At 43.4% G+C, this 17,912-nt stretch overlaps 1 protein-coding gene across 1 annotated transcript in view; it reads right to left on the bottom strand.

The window, feature by feature from the left end:
* The window catches only part of thsd7ab (thrombospondin, type I, domain containing 7Ab), a gene marked incomplete at both ends in the record, with an annotated part of 285,247 nt that overhangs the window by 90,466 nt on the left and 176,869 nt on the right, over positions 1-17,912 (bottom strand). The window contains one exon of the mRNA XM_083641760.1: positions 4,319-4,434. Coding sequence (XP_083497886.1) covers positions 4,319-4,434 — 116 coding nt within the window. The remainder of the gene's footprint in view (positions 1-4,318; positions 4,435-17,912) is intronic.

Consider the following 17,912-nt stretch of genomic DNA (forward strand, 5'->3'; position numbering starts at 1 on the left):
AACAACAATGCGACACACTTGCTGACACTTGTAGCCGTGGGCGAGTCGGTTTGCCAGGCGCTCTAAAAGAGGTCGCCCAAAGGTCGTCCGACATGCCGATCTGTCAAATTAATTATCTGTAACGAGACGTGAGTGGATGAATTTGCGTCGATTGGAGAGCTCACTGGGTAGTTAATGTGTCTGGCGCGGTGCACTGGGTCCCTCCTCTGGTTTTCAACACAGTGGATTGCTTCTGTGTATCCTCCAACACTGAGCTCAAGTCACAGCAGCACCTGCGTAATTGTTCTCTACAAAAATGTTGTGTTAAAAACAACAAAGCAAGCTGGCACAGCTGGGTAAAATAATATTCTTATAAATTGGAAATCGGAAAATTCTCCATCACAAAAACACCTTCCTTCAATATTCCTTCAATAAATCCCCTTCGCTAAAACCATCACTTATCCACTTAAAGGTTCTGCCACTTTATCTCATCAGAACTTTCTTGCTTTTCTCTCAATATACCTTTAAGGCGGTGTGAATAACATTGTTGACAATGTTGACCGTGGTACCATTCCTGGGACGGGGTAGTGTATATATATATATTGTAGCGATCCTGGGTCTGTAAGGATAAAAGTAAGCACGTGGACCTTAGCTAAAGGGATTGTCCCTTTAGCTTGATGGTTAACGTGTTGGGCTTGTAAGTTGGAGACTCCGGGTTCGCGAACGGCCTCGCCTGTGTTGTTACATTGGTGTCAGAAGTGGGATAGGATGGCCGCGCGGTCATCGGAAGGCAGCCTCGAATGGGATGCGTGAGGGAGCCGAAATCGTCCGCCAGTTGCTGCACCAAGCTGGTGAGGCAGGGAGTACGCTGAAGCGCAGGGGCTGCGCTTCCCACAGGTGGAGGTAGTGTAGCGATCCTGGGTCTGTGAGGATAAAAGCAAGCATGTGGACCTTAGCTAAAGGGATTGTCCCTTTAGCTTGATGGTTAACGTGTTGGGCTTGTAAGTTGGAGACTCCGGGTTCGCGAACGGCCTCGCCTGTGTTGTTACAATATATATATATATAATATATACAGTATATATCAAAACAAAAAAAGTACCACCGCACACTGAAGTAACTTTACTGTGATTTATTCCTTATTAGCATAAGGTTTCCTCATACGATACGAGCAAACGTGACGTGAACCGTCCGAGGCGAAGCCGAGGATGGTTGCCTCTGCGAAGTCCAATAATTTCTGATAATGGACACCTCGAAGTGCATTAACCCGCTTATACCATGGTCACTTGCCAAATAAACAAAACAAGACCATTCATTTATATTTCCATGCATTTTGCAATCAAAATCTAGTTTTCATAACCTTGAATATGAGTTGAGAACCGACGAGACAAAATAGTCCCCTCGGCTGCTCAAGATTAGGCTATCATTGGATAAAATGGCCGTTTAGTGCCTGCTGCACCTGGCACAATTCTAGAGTCAAGCTAATTTGGCCAATTGTAGCCTATGTAACAACATACAAAATAAAACGGCAATGTCTAAGAATGCAACGCCATGTAACTGGGTCGTTTAAACTCGCATTCCAGAGAATTACGTTAACGTCTGCGGGTCTTATAAGACGTAAATGGCGCAAGGCTGGAGTAGACTGAAAACCATCTGCTTTCAGTATGTTCAAGTTCAAGTTATTGTCATATGTATAATACAATGTATAATACAATGAAATTCTTTATGCTCTGAGCACCCTCAGCCTTACATACACAAGGACATGGTCACAAAGACCGACAGAAAGGGGGTGTAGACCTACATAACTATGTAGGCTACACGTGAATACAGACATGTCTGTACACAGTGCGTGTAGACATAACACAAACCACAATACAGTACAATACAATAATGGTACACAACAAAGTGACAGTGCGTTGCAGTGTGTGTGAGTCAATTGTTCAGCAGCCTGACTGCCTGAGGGAAAAAGCTGTTACTGAGACGGGTGGTGTGTGATTTGATGCTCCGGTAGCGTTTTTTGGAAGGGAGGAGTGAGAACGTTGAGAGTCCAGAGCAGAGTCCAGAGAGTCCAGACTCCAGTATGTTGGAGTCCAGGTATGTTTTGTACAAGGACATCTCTCACTGTGTTGCTGTTAACTGCCCATTTCGTTGTTTTCTTTTTGTTGATCTCATCTTTTTCCTCTTGACTTGATTTGTATCAGTGATAGAGGCAGCGGGCGCTCTCCCAGAGCGCCTGGCTGCTGGTTGCTGCAAGTTGTATACAGAGGGTTTGACAGTTGACAGCTGAAAGCCCGGCTTCTGTCAGCTGACCATAATGAAAATCAGATTTCTAAATAGCCGTTATTTTAATAAACTGAGCACTCAGGGGTAATCTAAATAGTTACTTTAACAGACTACATGTTTTTCTAAACTTATAAAAGTGCCATATTAAGCGTTAACGGTGGTATAGAGCTCAAATGCTCTGCCATCCTGGCGCGCATTGATGGTGAACAGACCATTTAGCTAGGTGTACATTATCACTGTACATTATCACAAATTAATGGACACCTTGCAGCCAATCAGAATCGAGTATTCACCCAGACCATGGTATAAAAATTATATATATACTGTATATATATATAACTTTGCATAACTGATGACATCACAATTGCTCGAGTGACCATCACTGATCACATCATCGAGTGCTCGAGTGACCTCACACAGCGGACAATTGCTCAACTTCAGCCTCGCTTCAGCTTGGCTGCTGCGTGGCCTTGCCTGCTCTATTGGCATGCGCAGTGCACAATTTGCCAACTTCGCATCACTGATGACATCACTCACTGATGACATCACAATTGCTCGAGTGACCACTGATCACATCATCGAGTGCTTGAGTGACGTTACACAGCAGACAATTGCTCAACTTCAGCCTCGCCCGCAGCTCGGCTGACATCACAATTGCTCGACTGACCATCACTGATGACATCATCGAGTGCTGGAGTGACATCACTGATGATGTCATAGACATGATGACATCACAATTGCTCGAGTTGCATCACTGATGATGTCATAGACATTGTGACATCATCAGTGATGATGTCATAGACATTGTAGGAACGCACAAAAAGGTGTGGACCAAAGCAACTCAGCAGGCAAATATAATGACAAAGCGAAAAATGAGCTGCTTAGAGTTTATTAAATAAATTTAATAAGAAGTAATTTGTACCTGCGTACTTCACAGTTAACAAACCCCACCCGAGGGGTGGCGACCTAGACAGGACGCTTCTCCAGCGTGAAGCGCACTGGATCCACAGGTTGGATACCTCTGCTCCTAACGGACTTAATGAGGAGCTGGACCTTGCATGCTTTATTTAGTTAGATCTTGAAGTCTGTAGTACTGGAATGCCTACTGTTATGTTATATTTATATTCTTCATTAATTATATGCATTGCTCTGTGTGATTCTTACATCATATCCTTGCGTGATTTTGCTGATATGTTTTGCATTAACATCAACATGATAGGACCTGTATTTTCCTACAGCATTATTGATGTGACATGTAGCCTATTTTTGCATTATTTTTGTAATATATCATCATGTATGGATCTCTGCTAGTTCTGTCTATCCTAGTAGAGCAGACCATTTCCTCTGACGTCAGGGCTCTGCCCCCTTCACGTCACTCCACACTACCTGTGCCACGTAGGCTATGTTCTCTATTTAACCTGGTGCGGTGGCCGACGCCCTCCCATACAGCCTGATGAAAACCAACGGTTGAAACGCGTTGCGTTTTGTGTCTTGCCCGTATCACCTATATGAAGATGTACACTGTTTGTTAACTGTGAAGTACGCAGGTACAAATTACTTCTTATTAAATTTATTTACCTTTAAAATCTAAGCAGCTCATTTTTCGCTTTGTCGTCATAGACATTGTGCCATCATCAGTGACATCACAATGTGGGACAAAAATTAAAACAAACAAAGAGCCCACTTGAAAGAAAAGTTTATTCCCTTTTTACCCTGCACATAAACAAAAAAACTAGGCTCGGTCATAAAATATCTGAAAAATAATGTATTATTTATTGTCTATATTACACAATGCAAACATTTCCCAAGCACCTGTTCTGAATTTCTAGCATCATACCTTTAAAAAAACACCATCCTTACTAAAAAATACTCAAACTTGAACTGAATAAAAATAAATAAAAACTACACTAAAACCAAACTAAACTAAAACTCCCAAATCCACACTGAAAACCAACTCAAAGTAAACTTAAATATATAAATTGGGAAGTGTCTAAAAGCATGACTTCACCCCGTCAACCCATTCATGTTATTTCACAAAGATTTCATGTATTTACTGTACCTGCATCACACGTAATGGGACAGGGTGTCCAATTGCTGAACGGGGTCACGATACAGTCCTTCTTACAGGGCAGCTGACAGGGTCGCACTGTGCCGGGACGGGGGCCGTCGGGACACCTAGACAGCACAAACACATACAGTTTGTACAATAACATTAAGAACTCTTGACACGTACACCAAACAGCGAGGGGTCTGAAATGACTCACCTCACACGCCAAAAAACAGAATCATATTGATGTACAGCGGTAGGTTATTGGCTTGTTCTTGGGGGACACTGTGCCTTCATCATAACACAACACAAACAAGACTAAAACTAACCCAAGGCCCTGGGTAACGCGGATGTCACCGCCTTGTAGCGCCCCGTGGCGTAAACTCACCCCACTATTTTCATGTGATAGCCACATGGTTCTTTGGCCTCAGAACAGCTGAAGGACCAGATAAAACCTTTAATGCATGATTTGATTATCTGGTAATCACTACACAAACATCAGCAAACTTTCGCTACTGTTAATGCTGTGAATCATAGTGCTGAATCATAGTTTATTTAAAAACTGCACTGGCAAGATTTCTATATAAAATACAGCCGTCAGCCTAAATCACAAACTGCTGCAGTAGAGAAGAGTCCCATCCCCCCTAACCAAGACCCTGTACTGATTCACCCTGTTTGCCTAAATGACATTCTTTTGTCTGATTTGGACACTTCTCCGCAAAGAGAGAGTCAGTAAAACGTGAAGAAATACAAAGTGTCTCCTAACAGCAGTGAGCAGCAGCTCTCCATCCAGAGTAGGGTTGTCAAAAGTATCGATAGTATCGATAAGAGTCATTTGCATCTATATTAATATCAGCAGTGCTTTCTCTTAATGAAAAATCAAACATACCACTGATTTCTCCCTCCCTGTCATTGGTGGGTATATTTTGCTTCAACAAGTTCAAGTTCAAGATAGGCTGATGACTAGACCAGGTGTAATCTGCTGTGTTCTGATAGGCTGATGACTGGAGCAGGTGTAATCTGCTGTGTTATGATAGGCTGATGACTACAGCAGGGATAATCTGCTGTGTTATGATAGGCTGATGACTAGAGCAGGTGTAATCTGCTGTGTCTGTCAGGTCAAAGTTTTTAATGAGTTTTATCAGGCCTAGATTATGGAGAAGCGTGCATCTGTCCGTCCATGTCTTTATTTTTTATGCCTCTTGATGTGTTGTCTTCCCGCCGTGTGGTATCGAAAATGGTATCGAGTATCAATATTTTCCTGGGTATTGGTATCGAAGTAGAAATTCTAGTATCGTAACATCCCTAGTCCAGAGAAAGCTGGACTCAACAACGTTAGATATTTTCCTCCATCGTCCCTTTGGGTTCTTCTTAATCATCTGTTATGACACAGTGGGTATCATGTACAGTATGCTGTTCTGTAGTAACGGAAGCGTGTCCTGCATCGGACAATATTTTTACAAAACTTCTGTTAAAATTGTGCTTCAAACACTGCTACAATGATCATGTCATGTTTCCGTGTAGTTTAACGGCGAAAACGTTAAGTCGAACTTCTTTCTAGCAACATACCGTTGAAATAATTTATTTTAGTTGTGTCTTTGATTTACCAGAGTCGGGGAAAGGACGCTACCGCTGGCGTCTTAACTGGAAGCTGCTCTTGTCCTGTTACGGACAGCTCACTCTGCGGCTCTGCTGGTTAGCAAGCCAGTGGTTAGCAAGCCAGTAATAGTCAACAAAGAGAGTGGCTTGTAGTGGTCGCTGAGTCCCATTTTGCTGCATTATTGCCACCTGCTGGCCTTGTTGTGTTTTAGACAAAGCTAGCGTTAGCTAGCTAGCAAGCTAGCAACTTTAAAGATCAGTAACTCTCGTCGCCCAAGCACGTCTTATGGCTTTCTGTCATCAAAGTCACTTTCCTAAAGTAATTTGACATGTTACCATGCACATATTCATATGAAATTCCACATATTGACACATATAGATGTATAAATTAGTTCCACTTTCACAAAGCGGCGATCCAGCATCTGAAATGCCCGCTAAAGTACCGGAAACCACGTCGAGAGACCTCTGACCCGGACGTGACGAAACAGGCAATGAGGTGTCCGATGCAGGACACGGTTACGCTATGTATAGTATGCATATCAGCATATTCTGTTCCACTCTCTCTGTCTTTCTTTCTTTCTCTCTCTCTCTCTCTCTGCCAGCTCTCTGGATTCATGTCAAGTCAAGTCAATTCACAGGCAAGTCTCAAAGGGCTTCACAGAAATTGGCTATAGATCTAACTGACACAATCAATAAACAGAAACTGAACAACTTATATAAAACAAGCATGACAGGAGAGGGAGAAGAGGGAAAGACAGGAAGACAAACAAAGTAGACAAGAGCAGATTTTAGCAAGGCAAACAATCAAACTTTTCTACAGCCTAACATACTCTACCCTCAGCCTTCACCCGAACAACTTATATCAAACAAGCAGCACAACAAGGCAAACAATCTAGCTCAGAAAACCTTTCACACCAAGACCCCTAAATTGTCACAAGGATCGAATTAGAGTGAAAATAAATGATTCCCCTTTTGCTGGTGACCTCCTGGAACCCACTCAAGGGCCGAACAGCCTAATCTACCACGTAAGTAACCTCCCGGCATCCCTCAGCCTTGACCCTTCATGGAATCTAGGAACCCCCCTAAATGCATACAAGGAAAAACTCCCAAGAAAAGCTTAGTGGGAGCAAAACTGCTGCGACCTCACGCTGGAGTGTGGGCTCTCTCGGCTTCCCTGCTCCCAAGTCCCAACCAGCCACACCATGTGTGATGCTGACTTTGTAACTAAGCTCCAGTACCTATTGTACTTATTGTACGTATGCAGTTGCAGTATTTAAGGACCGTGACTTCTCTGTAAATACCTAGCAGACCTGTAGGGGTGGGTCACCCTTTGGTATTCTGTTTTCTCGTGTGAGTTAGGTTAGCTAGTAGCTCCCTATCATTTGTTTTCCTTTATTTTCGATAGGTAAGCTAGACTTGGCTTTGTATTCCTCTGTTTATTGTTTTGGCTATGCCCACCCTGAAGCAAAAGGTAAACCCTGGATAAACCTGCTACTTTTTTCTTTTCTTGCTTGGGAGCGGGGAGAAGTGCTGAGTCACACTCTTTTCAGTTGTGTCCACTTCCCCTAGACTGGGCTGCAGGCCATAACAAACATGAGTTTACGGACATCAAATGGAGCATTTCTGTGTCCTGAACTTCACTGTTTTCAAACTGTTACCTCTTGCTGCCTTTTGGAACCACCAATTTGTAAAGTTGCCTAGTGACATCTTTAAGGATGCTTTGCCCAAAATGTCACCTTGGCCCCAACGACTTCCATCCTATGGCTGCGTGTTTCTTCTCAGCTCCAGTACCCTTTCCGCATTCAAATGAACAGGAAGTGTCGACAAGGAGCACAAAAGATGAACAGGAAGTGTCCACAAGGAGCACAAAAGATGAACAGGAAGTGTCCACAAGGAGCACAAAAGATGAACAGGAAGTGTCCACAAGGAGCACAAAAGATGAACAGGAAGTGTCCACAAGGAGCACAAAAGATGAACAGGAAGTGTCCACAAGGAGCACAAAAGATGAACAGGAAGTGTCCACAAGGAGCACAAAAGGCACAAAAAGCGCTGCAGCTGGTGTTTCTTTTCATCCGAGAGGAGCACTTTCAAAAGCGAAGAGAAATGTTAAACTTATCAGAAAAGCACTGGGTGAAGCCGGGCGATGGAGAAATAGGATACTGTGGGCCAAGGCCGGATTAACCTATGGGCATATTGCTTCAAACTTCCATGATTGGAATTTGGAAACCCTCATTAGTGTTTTGCTTGCACCTGTGTTTATTAGACAATTCTTTTTTCATCATTGTAAAGCCACAGCACAGTGAAGAGGATAATAATGTGAAGATTAGCCTCTTCATTTTGCTCTCAGAGTGCATCAGATTCATGCATTTTACTTTAAAATGTACAAGATTTCTATGTCCAGGGGGGGCACGGCCCCTCTAGAAACCCCCCAGTCAGACTAATATTTTTATCCTGCTGGTGCTACCCCTGTTTGCAAAGCCTAGAATCGCCTATGAGTGAGTGAGAAACTGAATCTCAGAAACTGAATAATGACATAATAACAGTATAATCCTAATGTTAATTTAAAATTAGATATTTCTCTAAATATGGCTAAAAAACATCCAAACGTCCAAAAAAAGTAAATTTTTCACAGTCCCTTCCTTGCAGCACCCCCTACTTAAAAACAGTTCCAGTGTCCCTGGTGGTGACTGGTCAGCCATTCATTTTTCCATAGACAAAAAAATTGATTTGCTTGGTCAAACAAAGTGATTCAGTTATATTTAGAATCAGCATTTTACTTGGACAATTTTTTTGTTTTGTTTTTATCTTGTTTTCCCCCTTCTTGTGTCCGAGTGTAATGTTCGGGGGGGACACGCAGCCTTAGTGGGGACTACTAAACTTTGGCAAAAGAGCATTCAAATCTCATGTGGGGAGGAGAAATAATCCTTAAATTACAAGGATAGTGAATTGCTCTTCTCTAGCCTGGCATGTTTTATTTACTTTTATTTTAAGTCTTTTCTGTTGCCTGACACAAGCTGACATTATCCTAAACACAATCTAGCACAATAACAACTGTTGAAAAGCAACAATTTATGACTAAACTATGCCATCTGGCTGACAATTGTTGAACTATAGAGCAGGGGTTTCCAAAGAATGCCGCGGCCCACTTTGAAATCTGAAAATCTTCTGGGGCCCACCCAATCCACAACTCTGACCAAGACATGAGACTAAAGGTCCTTACACATCGGGAGCGTTTTTTTCATGCGATTAATTTGCACGTCAATAATATTTTCCGAACCTATATCAGTCAATGCAACCGTGCATACCAACAGCGAAGTTTCGCTGAGCGTTATTGCAGTGTTTATTTTTTCGAACCACGGGCGATTTTTCAGAAATTCGCTTCCAACGTGTACACATCTGTGGCTGTGATTGACAGGTGGGTCAAAACTCGCATCGCAATTCCGTGCCGTATATTCGCATCGCTCTTGATGTGTAAGGACCTGAAGATGATGTAATTCCCTATAGTTTTTTATATTATATACTTTTTATTTAATTAACAGAGCATGTGAACTTGGGCATAAGGGAAATTTATAATTCATCCACATACAAAAACATTTCAGCAAAATACCCAAAAGCAGATTGGTAACATTTTCTCCCCCCTTACTTTTTGTGTGGTTTGTCTACATTTGTTGAGACAAAATGTGATGAACAACAACAAGAAATCAATCCACAAGCTATTAATGCTAGGCTGTAAAAAAAAAACTACCTTATCTGTAAAGGGAAGATCGTGGGTACCCATTGAACTAGTCTCGCTTTCCAGCCTCCCCCCTTCCGTGAGAGGATTCTGGCTGCATGGAAACAGGCTGCTGGCATAAGCCCTCCCCTGCTCTACAGCTGCTCTCCCATTGGAGGCGACCATTTCAGTCGCTGCCGGATTTCTGCTCCCCGCTTACACGCTCTGTCATTGACTCCGACCATGTCAATCAGAGCAGCTTCCGCTCCCTCCTCCCTGTGTGTCGCTGTAAATGTCCCTGGCCGCCGAAATGAAAACAACAACGCTAACTAGCTAGCAAGCTAACTGCAGAAACGGAAAAATAAAAAATAAGAAATACCCTGCTACAGCCATATGATTGCCCCCGAAAATCGGGAGTGTTGGCAGACCACTCGCGGCCCACCTGCAGTACCTCCACGGCTCACTAGTAGTGGGCTGCGGCCCACATTTTGGGAATCACTGCTATAGAGAATAGCGGGGTCATATTCCCCTACAGAGCAATATAAACATGACAGGAGAAGCTTTAGCAGATCCAGATGAGTATGGTGTACATTCATTCCTCTTCAGTGAGGAAACTAACACAGAGATTTCCTTGAGGCTAAACCCAGCAGACTAGTAGACAGACCTGAGGATAAACCCAGCAGACTAGTAGACAGACCTGAGGATAAACCCAGCAGACTAGTAGACAGACCTGAGGATAAACCCAGCAGACTAGTTGACAGACCTGAGGATAAAACCTCCCCAGTTTGAATTGGATTCTGCTATCACTGAGCGACAATCCTTTTTGATGGCGTGGGGATATAGGGTGAGGCCGAGGGTTTCTCCAACAAGGGTATGGTTAGTCTTATAAACCATTATAAACAGTGAGGGTCCCCTGTGCATACAACTGGACATAATCAACAGGATGAGATAGACCTGCTGAAAGACATCTCTGCAATGCTGCCTCCACGGTCTCTAGCGCCATGTTGCAGCTCTGTTTCCTCATCCTATGGCTGACGCACCAATCATCTAGATCAGGTTTAATGTTGCTAAGGATGAGGCTTCTCCTCTGGGCGTTCCGTACTCGTTAGCGCGGTGTTATCAAGGGAGGCATGGGGAGCCTCAAAGGCGTTATTGAGGGAGGCATGGGGAGCCTCACAGGCAAAATGTAATAATGTAACAGCGACACAAGGAGAGATTTATTTTTTAATATCAATAGAGCTAAAATCCCTCTCGAGCGGAACTAATCCTCTGGTGTTTTCATACAAGGAAATGGTACCCAGGCAAAACAGCTGCCGGATGATGCAGCAGGGAAGGATACGTTGACTTTGGAGGAGACATTTATATTTACAGTTTAGCTGATGCTCTTACAGTCTTAGCTTCTTACAATGAGTGAAGAGGTGTCTTTGCTCTGTATCTTGCTCAAGGACACTTCAGCAGGACCCCAAGGCTGCTGGGATGCAAACTCTCAACCTGGCTCTGCAAAATGATCTATCTAACCACTAGGCCACCAAGGATTTAATTGATCAGCTTGCTATTAAGCAAGCTAACCACCACCTAATTAACCAGCTAGTCTCGTAGAGATCAAGAAACTTTCTCAAGCAAAACATGGCCTAGCGCTACTGTAGGAATCAAGAAGAAATCAACAGCAGAGAACAATCAACAAAGCTAAATAGAATGAAACACACAGAAGAGATAGCAACATATTTTTATATAAGCGCTCCAGTAGGCAGTTACAGCCCAATATCAAACAAGCAGCTTCATGGCCCAGACTTATTTAAATCTTGGCTAAAAAAAGCAGACGGCTTCTTATTTTAGTCTGCCACCAGATCATTCGCAAGCAGTTTAAATTTGCCTAGACAGACAGACCAGCTCTTTAAGCTTTAAATAATTTTGCAGTGAGTTTCATGAAGAGAGAGCAGAGAACATGAAGGCACCACAGACTTTAATAAGGAGACTGGTACATTTCTGAGAAGAATGGGTCTAGTCAGGATAGGATCAAACACATATTTTACCTACACACAGATGCAAACAGGCGAGCTTGCACAGGCATCACGACATCGGTAGGTGTAGCCTTTGTGATATATTTTCTCGAACACTGCAATTGCCATATTATACAACATGTATTTGTCACACATGAGATATCTACCTTTTGTGAATAAGTGATTCCTACTCACAAAATTGCTAGCATGAATGAAAATCAGCTGTTATTATTAACTATTAAAAAGTATTAGACCTTTTTCCTACAAACCTATTTTTAGAAGACTTTAGACCCACAGAGAGGCTACTGTAGGCCCTTGAGGTATCCCTGTGGACAAGCAGTGGGATTTAGACACTTCCCCTCTCCAAGACACTGGGATCTCCCTGAGAGGTAGGACTCAAAACAGCGGATAGCAGATCCTGAGAAGCCAAGCTCAATGAGTGTGGAGAGGATTTGGTGGTTAACCGTGTCAAAGGCAGCAGATAGGTCAGCAACATTAGAACAGAGGACTGACCGGCAGCTCTAGCTGATCTAGCAGTTTCCACCTCAGACGAAAGTGCAGTCTCAGTAGAGGATCATACAGGTTGTTCTCAGAAAGGATGTCAGAGACAGCTCTTCACACAGCAATTCAGTCGGCTGCTCAAAAATAGCTGGCTTGAGATTTTGATCCGGGCAGAAGGTGCTCAGCATACCAAACTACACATCAGACAACTAAGGACCTATTTATTTAGTGCGGCTCGCTTTCCCTTAAATTCCTCCGTACCAGCCACCAGAGGGGAACCGTCCGGGCCTTCAAGGTATTCAGTGAAGGTAAAAAAAAATTGAAAAGAAAATAATTCCCCCCCCTAATAAATTATTTGTATTTGTTATTTATTAGTTTTTATTCACTGAAATAACAGTAATAATGCCCCTAAATTGTTATGATCTTGGACTCACTTTGTTTGAGCAAATATGGGGTTAAATATTTGGACCAGCCTCCAGAGGGAAATGGTATTTGATTGACAGCAAGTCAGCAGCCCTTCGTGAATACCAGTAAATGGTCATGGCATGGGGATGACGATTTTGATGACAGTTGTCTTAACCAATTAGAATTTCATTGAGTTGTGGGGTTAGCCAATCACAATTAGTTGAGTTGTGGGTGGGATATTTCCAGACATTCGCGAATACAAGCCAACCAGGAGACGAGACGAACGACAAGGAGGGAGGAGTTTATGATGATTTGGAAGTAGGAAGTGTGGCGGTAGAGTTTTCTAGATGAAGATGCCTGTTCAATGAAAGGATTTAATGCTTTGGTAAGTTCAACTTTTTTTTTATTGCTGGTGTGGCTGGCCAGGCTGGGGTAGCTGATGTCGGTGTGCAGGGGGAGTTTTGGACCCACCCACGGGTTTTGTTGTGTCTCTCTGCTTGTTGATTCCCCACACCCGTCTCAGTCTGTCTTGAGTTCGTTGTGCTTTTAATTTCTGAGTCTTTCTGTGTATTGAGCTAAATGATAAAACTGTGGTTGTGTTACTGACAGTGACAGCCATTTGTTGATGTAATGTAATTTTCATAGCTGAGGAGTAGTGGAGTAATTACTGTGTGTAACGATACAGTGACCTAAAGAAGCTGGCTGTGGAAGACAACTCATAGATGATCTTGGGCATGTAGTCTTTCAAATAGCCTGTTTCCGCCATCACCAATGCGTAAAGACACACCCTCTGTGTGCACAGCGCACAGAGAGAGACCTCAGACTTGCAAGTAGGCCTACAGTAGGCTATATTGTGTGTGTGTGTGTGTGTGTGTGTGTGTGGTAGGGGGGGTTATGGTATAGATAGGCACGGTTCGACTGCCAGCCACACACACACACACACACACACACACACACACACACACACACACACACACACACACACACACGCATGGATGCACACACACACACACACACACACACACACACACACACACACACACACACACACACACTTCCTGTTTTATTAAAACTGGACTTAACTACACACATTGGCAGCTCCAAAACGACAGCGAGAGGTAACTGTTTGAAAGATTTGAACTTTAGTACCCAGAAAGCATGTAATGTGATGTCAGTAAACTGTGGTGCTCTGGCCAATCTATGACTGCTTTATAACAAAGGATACCAATGTGGTAAGAGAGGCAGAAGATAAAGCATCACTCACTGGAAACTGTCTGCATTTCACTTTTAAATTGTGATCCATCACTTCACGTGGGTTGAGAAATGTCCATACACCAGAATTTCATTTAGACAAATAGGGCAAATCTACGAGATAGCTTTAACTCATGATTTTTTTTGTAAATCCATTTGTAACTAACCTGTTTGTTGAAATGCTTTATACATATAGATCATTTTGAGATGACTTGCCTTAAAACCACAATCCCCTCTAGCAGAAGGAACCATCCTCACTGTTCCCTCTTAGTCTAATTGTATTGTAGTCCCACTAATGATGGGTATTATCCAAATTTAGATGCTTAAAACTCAATTACATTCCAGTTAAGGAAAAACAAGTCATATTTGCTGGCAGAGCACAAAGCAGCCAGAATACTTACAGCCAATGCATGGCTGGAAGACTCTGTCCACAGGGGGTCTGACAACATCATATTGTGCTTTTTTTGTTAAATTGTGTGTTAGGGAATGGAATTTCCACTCCTCATCCGCTAATGTATATAACAGCTGATATAAACCAAATTAATCGAAACCAGGAGCCAGAAAGATGTCTTATAGAAGTATATTTAATAACCCATACATTCTCTGGCAATCTGTATTGTCAGAGGACTGAATCTCAATGTACACATTCTGATACGTTATACAGAGTCCAAATATTCAGCAAATGACTGACAGTTGACATATGCTTTATACTGTAAAGGAAAGCAGAGAGAAACAGAGAGAGGAGGGGGGGATAAATGTGTGTGCGCTGCTCCAGTCTGACAGGGAGACTGTTATCAGTTGTTATGGCACTCGATGCACTGTCCAAGGTTTCAGCCAAAGAGAGAAGTCCTCAATGCCACTGGGGTGAATATGTGTGAGATGTCATGTCATGTTAACTCAAAGCATAATTATGCGTATGCAATTATTAGGCAACTATTAGGCCTTGGCCACACTGATCCGTGGTGTCTGTCCGTGTGCGTTCATTTCTCTGTTCACTTCCATTCATTTTCAATGACAGCTGTCCGACTGTCCGTGGAGCACTCAGAAGCGTACGTATCCAGAAAATTGGCATACGTTTTGATGGACAGAAAGTTGAAGAGGGATGAACTTTTTCTGGATGGACATATCGGATGGTCGGATGGTCGGATAGTCACTGTCCGTTTAGCCAATCAGAGTCGAGGTCTCGAGAGGAGGCGTTCCGAGATTTGTTTCAACTTTTCAAAGAAGATGGCCGAGGCGGTGAACGAGGCTATAAGGGATTCCCCAGCAAAATGAGTAAAATTGTGTGATTTCACTAGGATTTCAGTGACTAGAAGTTAGTCCAAGGGGAGAATGTAGTGCATATACGGTACTTCTCTCCAGTTATCTGCACATGATCTACATTATATTATACTCGCGCTGTTCATGTCATTTGCATCGAGTCACATTTCCAAGGAGCTGCACGCAGGCTGCGCAGGGCGGAGCAGCCCCGGCGCTTTTGGCGAGGGGTTTGACGTAGACTCAGTTCTCATCGGACAGACATCTGTCCGTTCAATAATTCTGTCCATTTTCTGACGGATCAGTGTGGCCAAGGCCTTAGCTTATAGCTTAGGAAATGCCAATGGAACTTAATATTTTCTCCAACATTGTGTATACAATTTGTTATTGTTACAGCATAGGTTGAGTCGATGTCTCGTCATAGACGCTGGGGTAGCTGGCTGGGGGCATGGTCGGGGTGGGGTAAATCCTACCGTTCTCGCCATTCAGCATAGTTAGCATTTAGCTGCTAGCCCAGCCCAGGCAGACAGGATCAGTGATTCAACAATCGCAGTAAATGCACATCTGAACAGACGTCTATGTACCTGCTCTAGAATCCCCAATCCTGTCGTGTAGAGCTGCAGCACCGTCCTTTGGTGAGTCAGCCCATTGAGATGTTTTTTTTTACCCCACTCGCACGCCAGCCGTAGTAACATTTTGTGGGCGTTCCCACACAGACCGAGTGTATCTCTACCGTTTTCCCCCTTTCTTGTCTTCTGTTGTCATTTTGGTCTATTATCCAATTCACTTGCATCTTTGTCTGGCCTTTGTCTCCCAGCTGCACGTAATAATTTTTTCCCCTTCTTCTTGTGTCTTATCACTTTACTTCTGTGTTTTATCACTGCAGAGATCAACTAAACCAAAATGAATAAGCTATCCAGTAATGGCATCTGGTTTTAAGTGACTTGCTGGCTCCAGTCAGTGTCACGATTTCTCATAATGATCTTTAAATGTCATGATTTGAGGCAAAGGGATGCACAACATGCTACTGGGAGCTTGTCCCAAAGCACCACATTAAGGCGAGCAGCCAGGCTAATGCTTATGTTAGCTTGCTGCTATTAGTGCTTTGAGTAATCTGTTGAGTGAGAGCCTGTTCCAAACAAATCAGCAGATGGTTGAGCAGAATGAGGAGAAGCCATTCAAATCAAAGAACTTTCAGTAGTTTCTAGAGAATGTACAGACAAACACGAGGTCGAGTGGGAAAAGATAAGGCCTAATTAATTTAATTATTGAACAACAAAATAAGAACACTGTTTAATTTAGAACAAGCCAGCGGCGGTTCTTCAAGGACCCTCCAGTCGTGTCTTTCTATCTATCTATCAGTCATAACGAAGGGAGTAAACACAGCCTCCATTACATTCGAGCACATGCAGGAGAGATGATTGACTGATCCTAATACAGCTCCTGTATCAATGTGATCATACAAGCACATCCGGTGCCATTCAGCACACAAATTGTCAAAATCAATAGGCAGACGTTGTTTTTCCCCTCACCACAACAGTTTTGTAGATAGGATGATAGCAGCCCAAGCCTGGGGCACTTTGTCTCTGTTGTGTTTCTCATCTCTATTGGGCTTTGACAGCAAGCATTTGTGTGTGGGTGTGTGTGTGTGTGTGTGTGTGTGTGTGTGTGTGTGTGTGTGTGTGTGTGTGTGTGTGTGTGTGTGTGCGCGTGCGTGCATGCATGCGTGCGTGCGTGCGTGCATGCGTGCGTGCGCACACGTGACATGTGCCCTCTGAGGTTCACTGCCTCAGGGTGTGTGAGGAAGACAGCTCAGATCCCTCTGTGAGTGAGACAGGCCACATCTGTCTACATACTGTAGGCTACTGTACGCAAGGCATGAGGCGGCCATGTTTGTTTGTTCTGGGGTCCCACGAGTGCGCTGATTAAGAATACCTGCCAGTTGCATTGTGCCAGATGAAGACACATGGGGCAGAAATAACCACCATATCAAGTCATTTCACAGTGCAGGCTGAGAGACTCTGCCTCCTGGCAATGTTGGCCTGGAGACCGAGCACTACTGTTTTGGATCTTTACCATGTTGTTTGGTGTTGACCGTGGAAAGTAGGTAAACCATGGCTTCCTCCACAGGTCCCTTTTGATCCTGGGCCGACATGCCATGCCATTGTGGGCTGTCAGTGTAGCTAAACTACTCAGAAAATACATGACTAACAAGCTACTCGATGTTGTGTACATACATACGTGTGTGTGTGTGTCCTGAACTACAGCTAAAACCTTTAACCATGCTAAAATAAAAGCAATGTTGTACACTCAGAAAGCTTCTTTGTGCAGCACATTGCACGACAGCTTTAAGCCGAAATGCTGGCTTAGAGCCTGTTACTGGACCCCTGCCAGTGACACTGGCCTGAGGGAAAATCCGCCTGAAACAACATCTTTGAAAGGCTACAACAGTCAGACTACATACAAAAGCACACTAGAATGGCTTTAGAGTAAGAGGATATGAACACTGAGCCATAGCTACATTGTATACAAATAGGCAGAGGCTTCTTCAGCACCATGGACAGAGCCACTGGCAGGTGAAGAGAAGCTTTGTACATTGGGCAGCACACACCTGCCTCCTTCAGATTACCGTTACACATTTTGCCTTCAAGGCCAAGGAGAAATAAGGGAGTGATCACACTTGCAATTTATTTTCTTTGATGTGAACCATGGTGGGAAATGTTACTTTGTTGAATTTTTGTATTTGGTTTCTTTGGGCTGACGCCGCCCAATTACTGTACAAGTGAACCAGGGCTTGTAAACAAAAGCCACATGGACTCACAAGTAGCTTGTTTATTCAACAGAGATTTGGTGACCTGCGTTCCCACAATGTTAATAGACT

The sequence above is a fragment of the Poromitra crassiceps genome (genome assembly GCF_964638095.1).
Source record: "Poromitra crassiceps genome assembly, chromosome: 1".
Taxonomy (NCBI): domain Eukaryota; kingdom Metazoa; phylum Chordata; class Actinopteri; order Beryciformes; family Melamphaidae; genus Poromitra; species Poromitra crassiceps.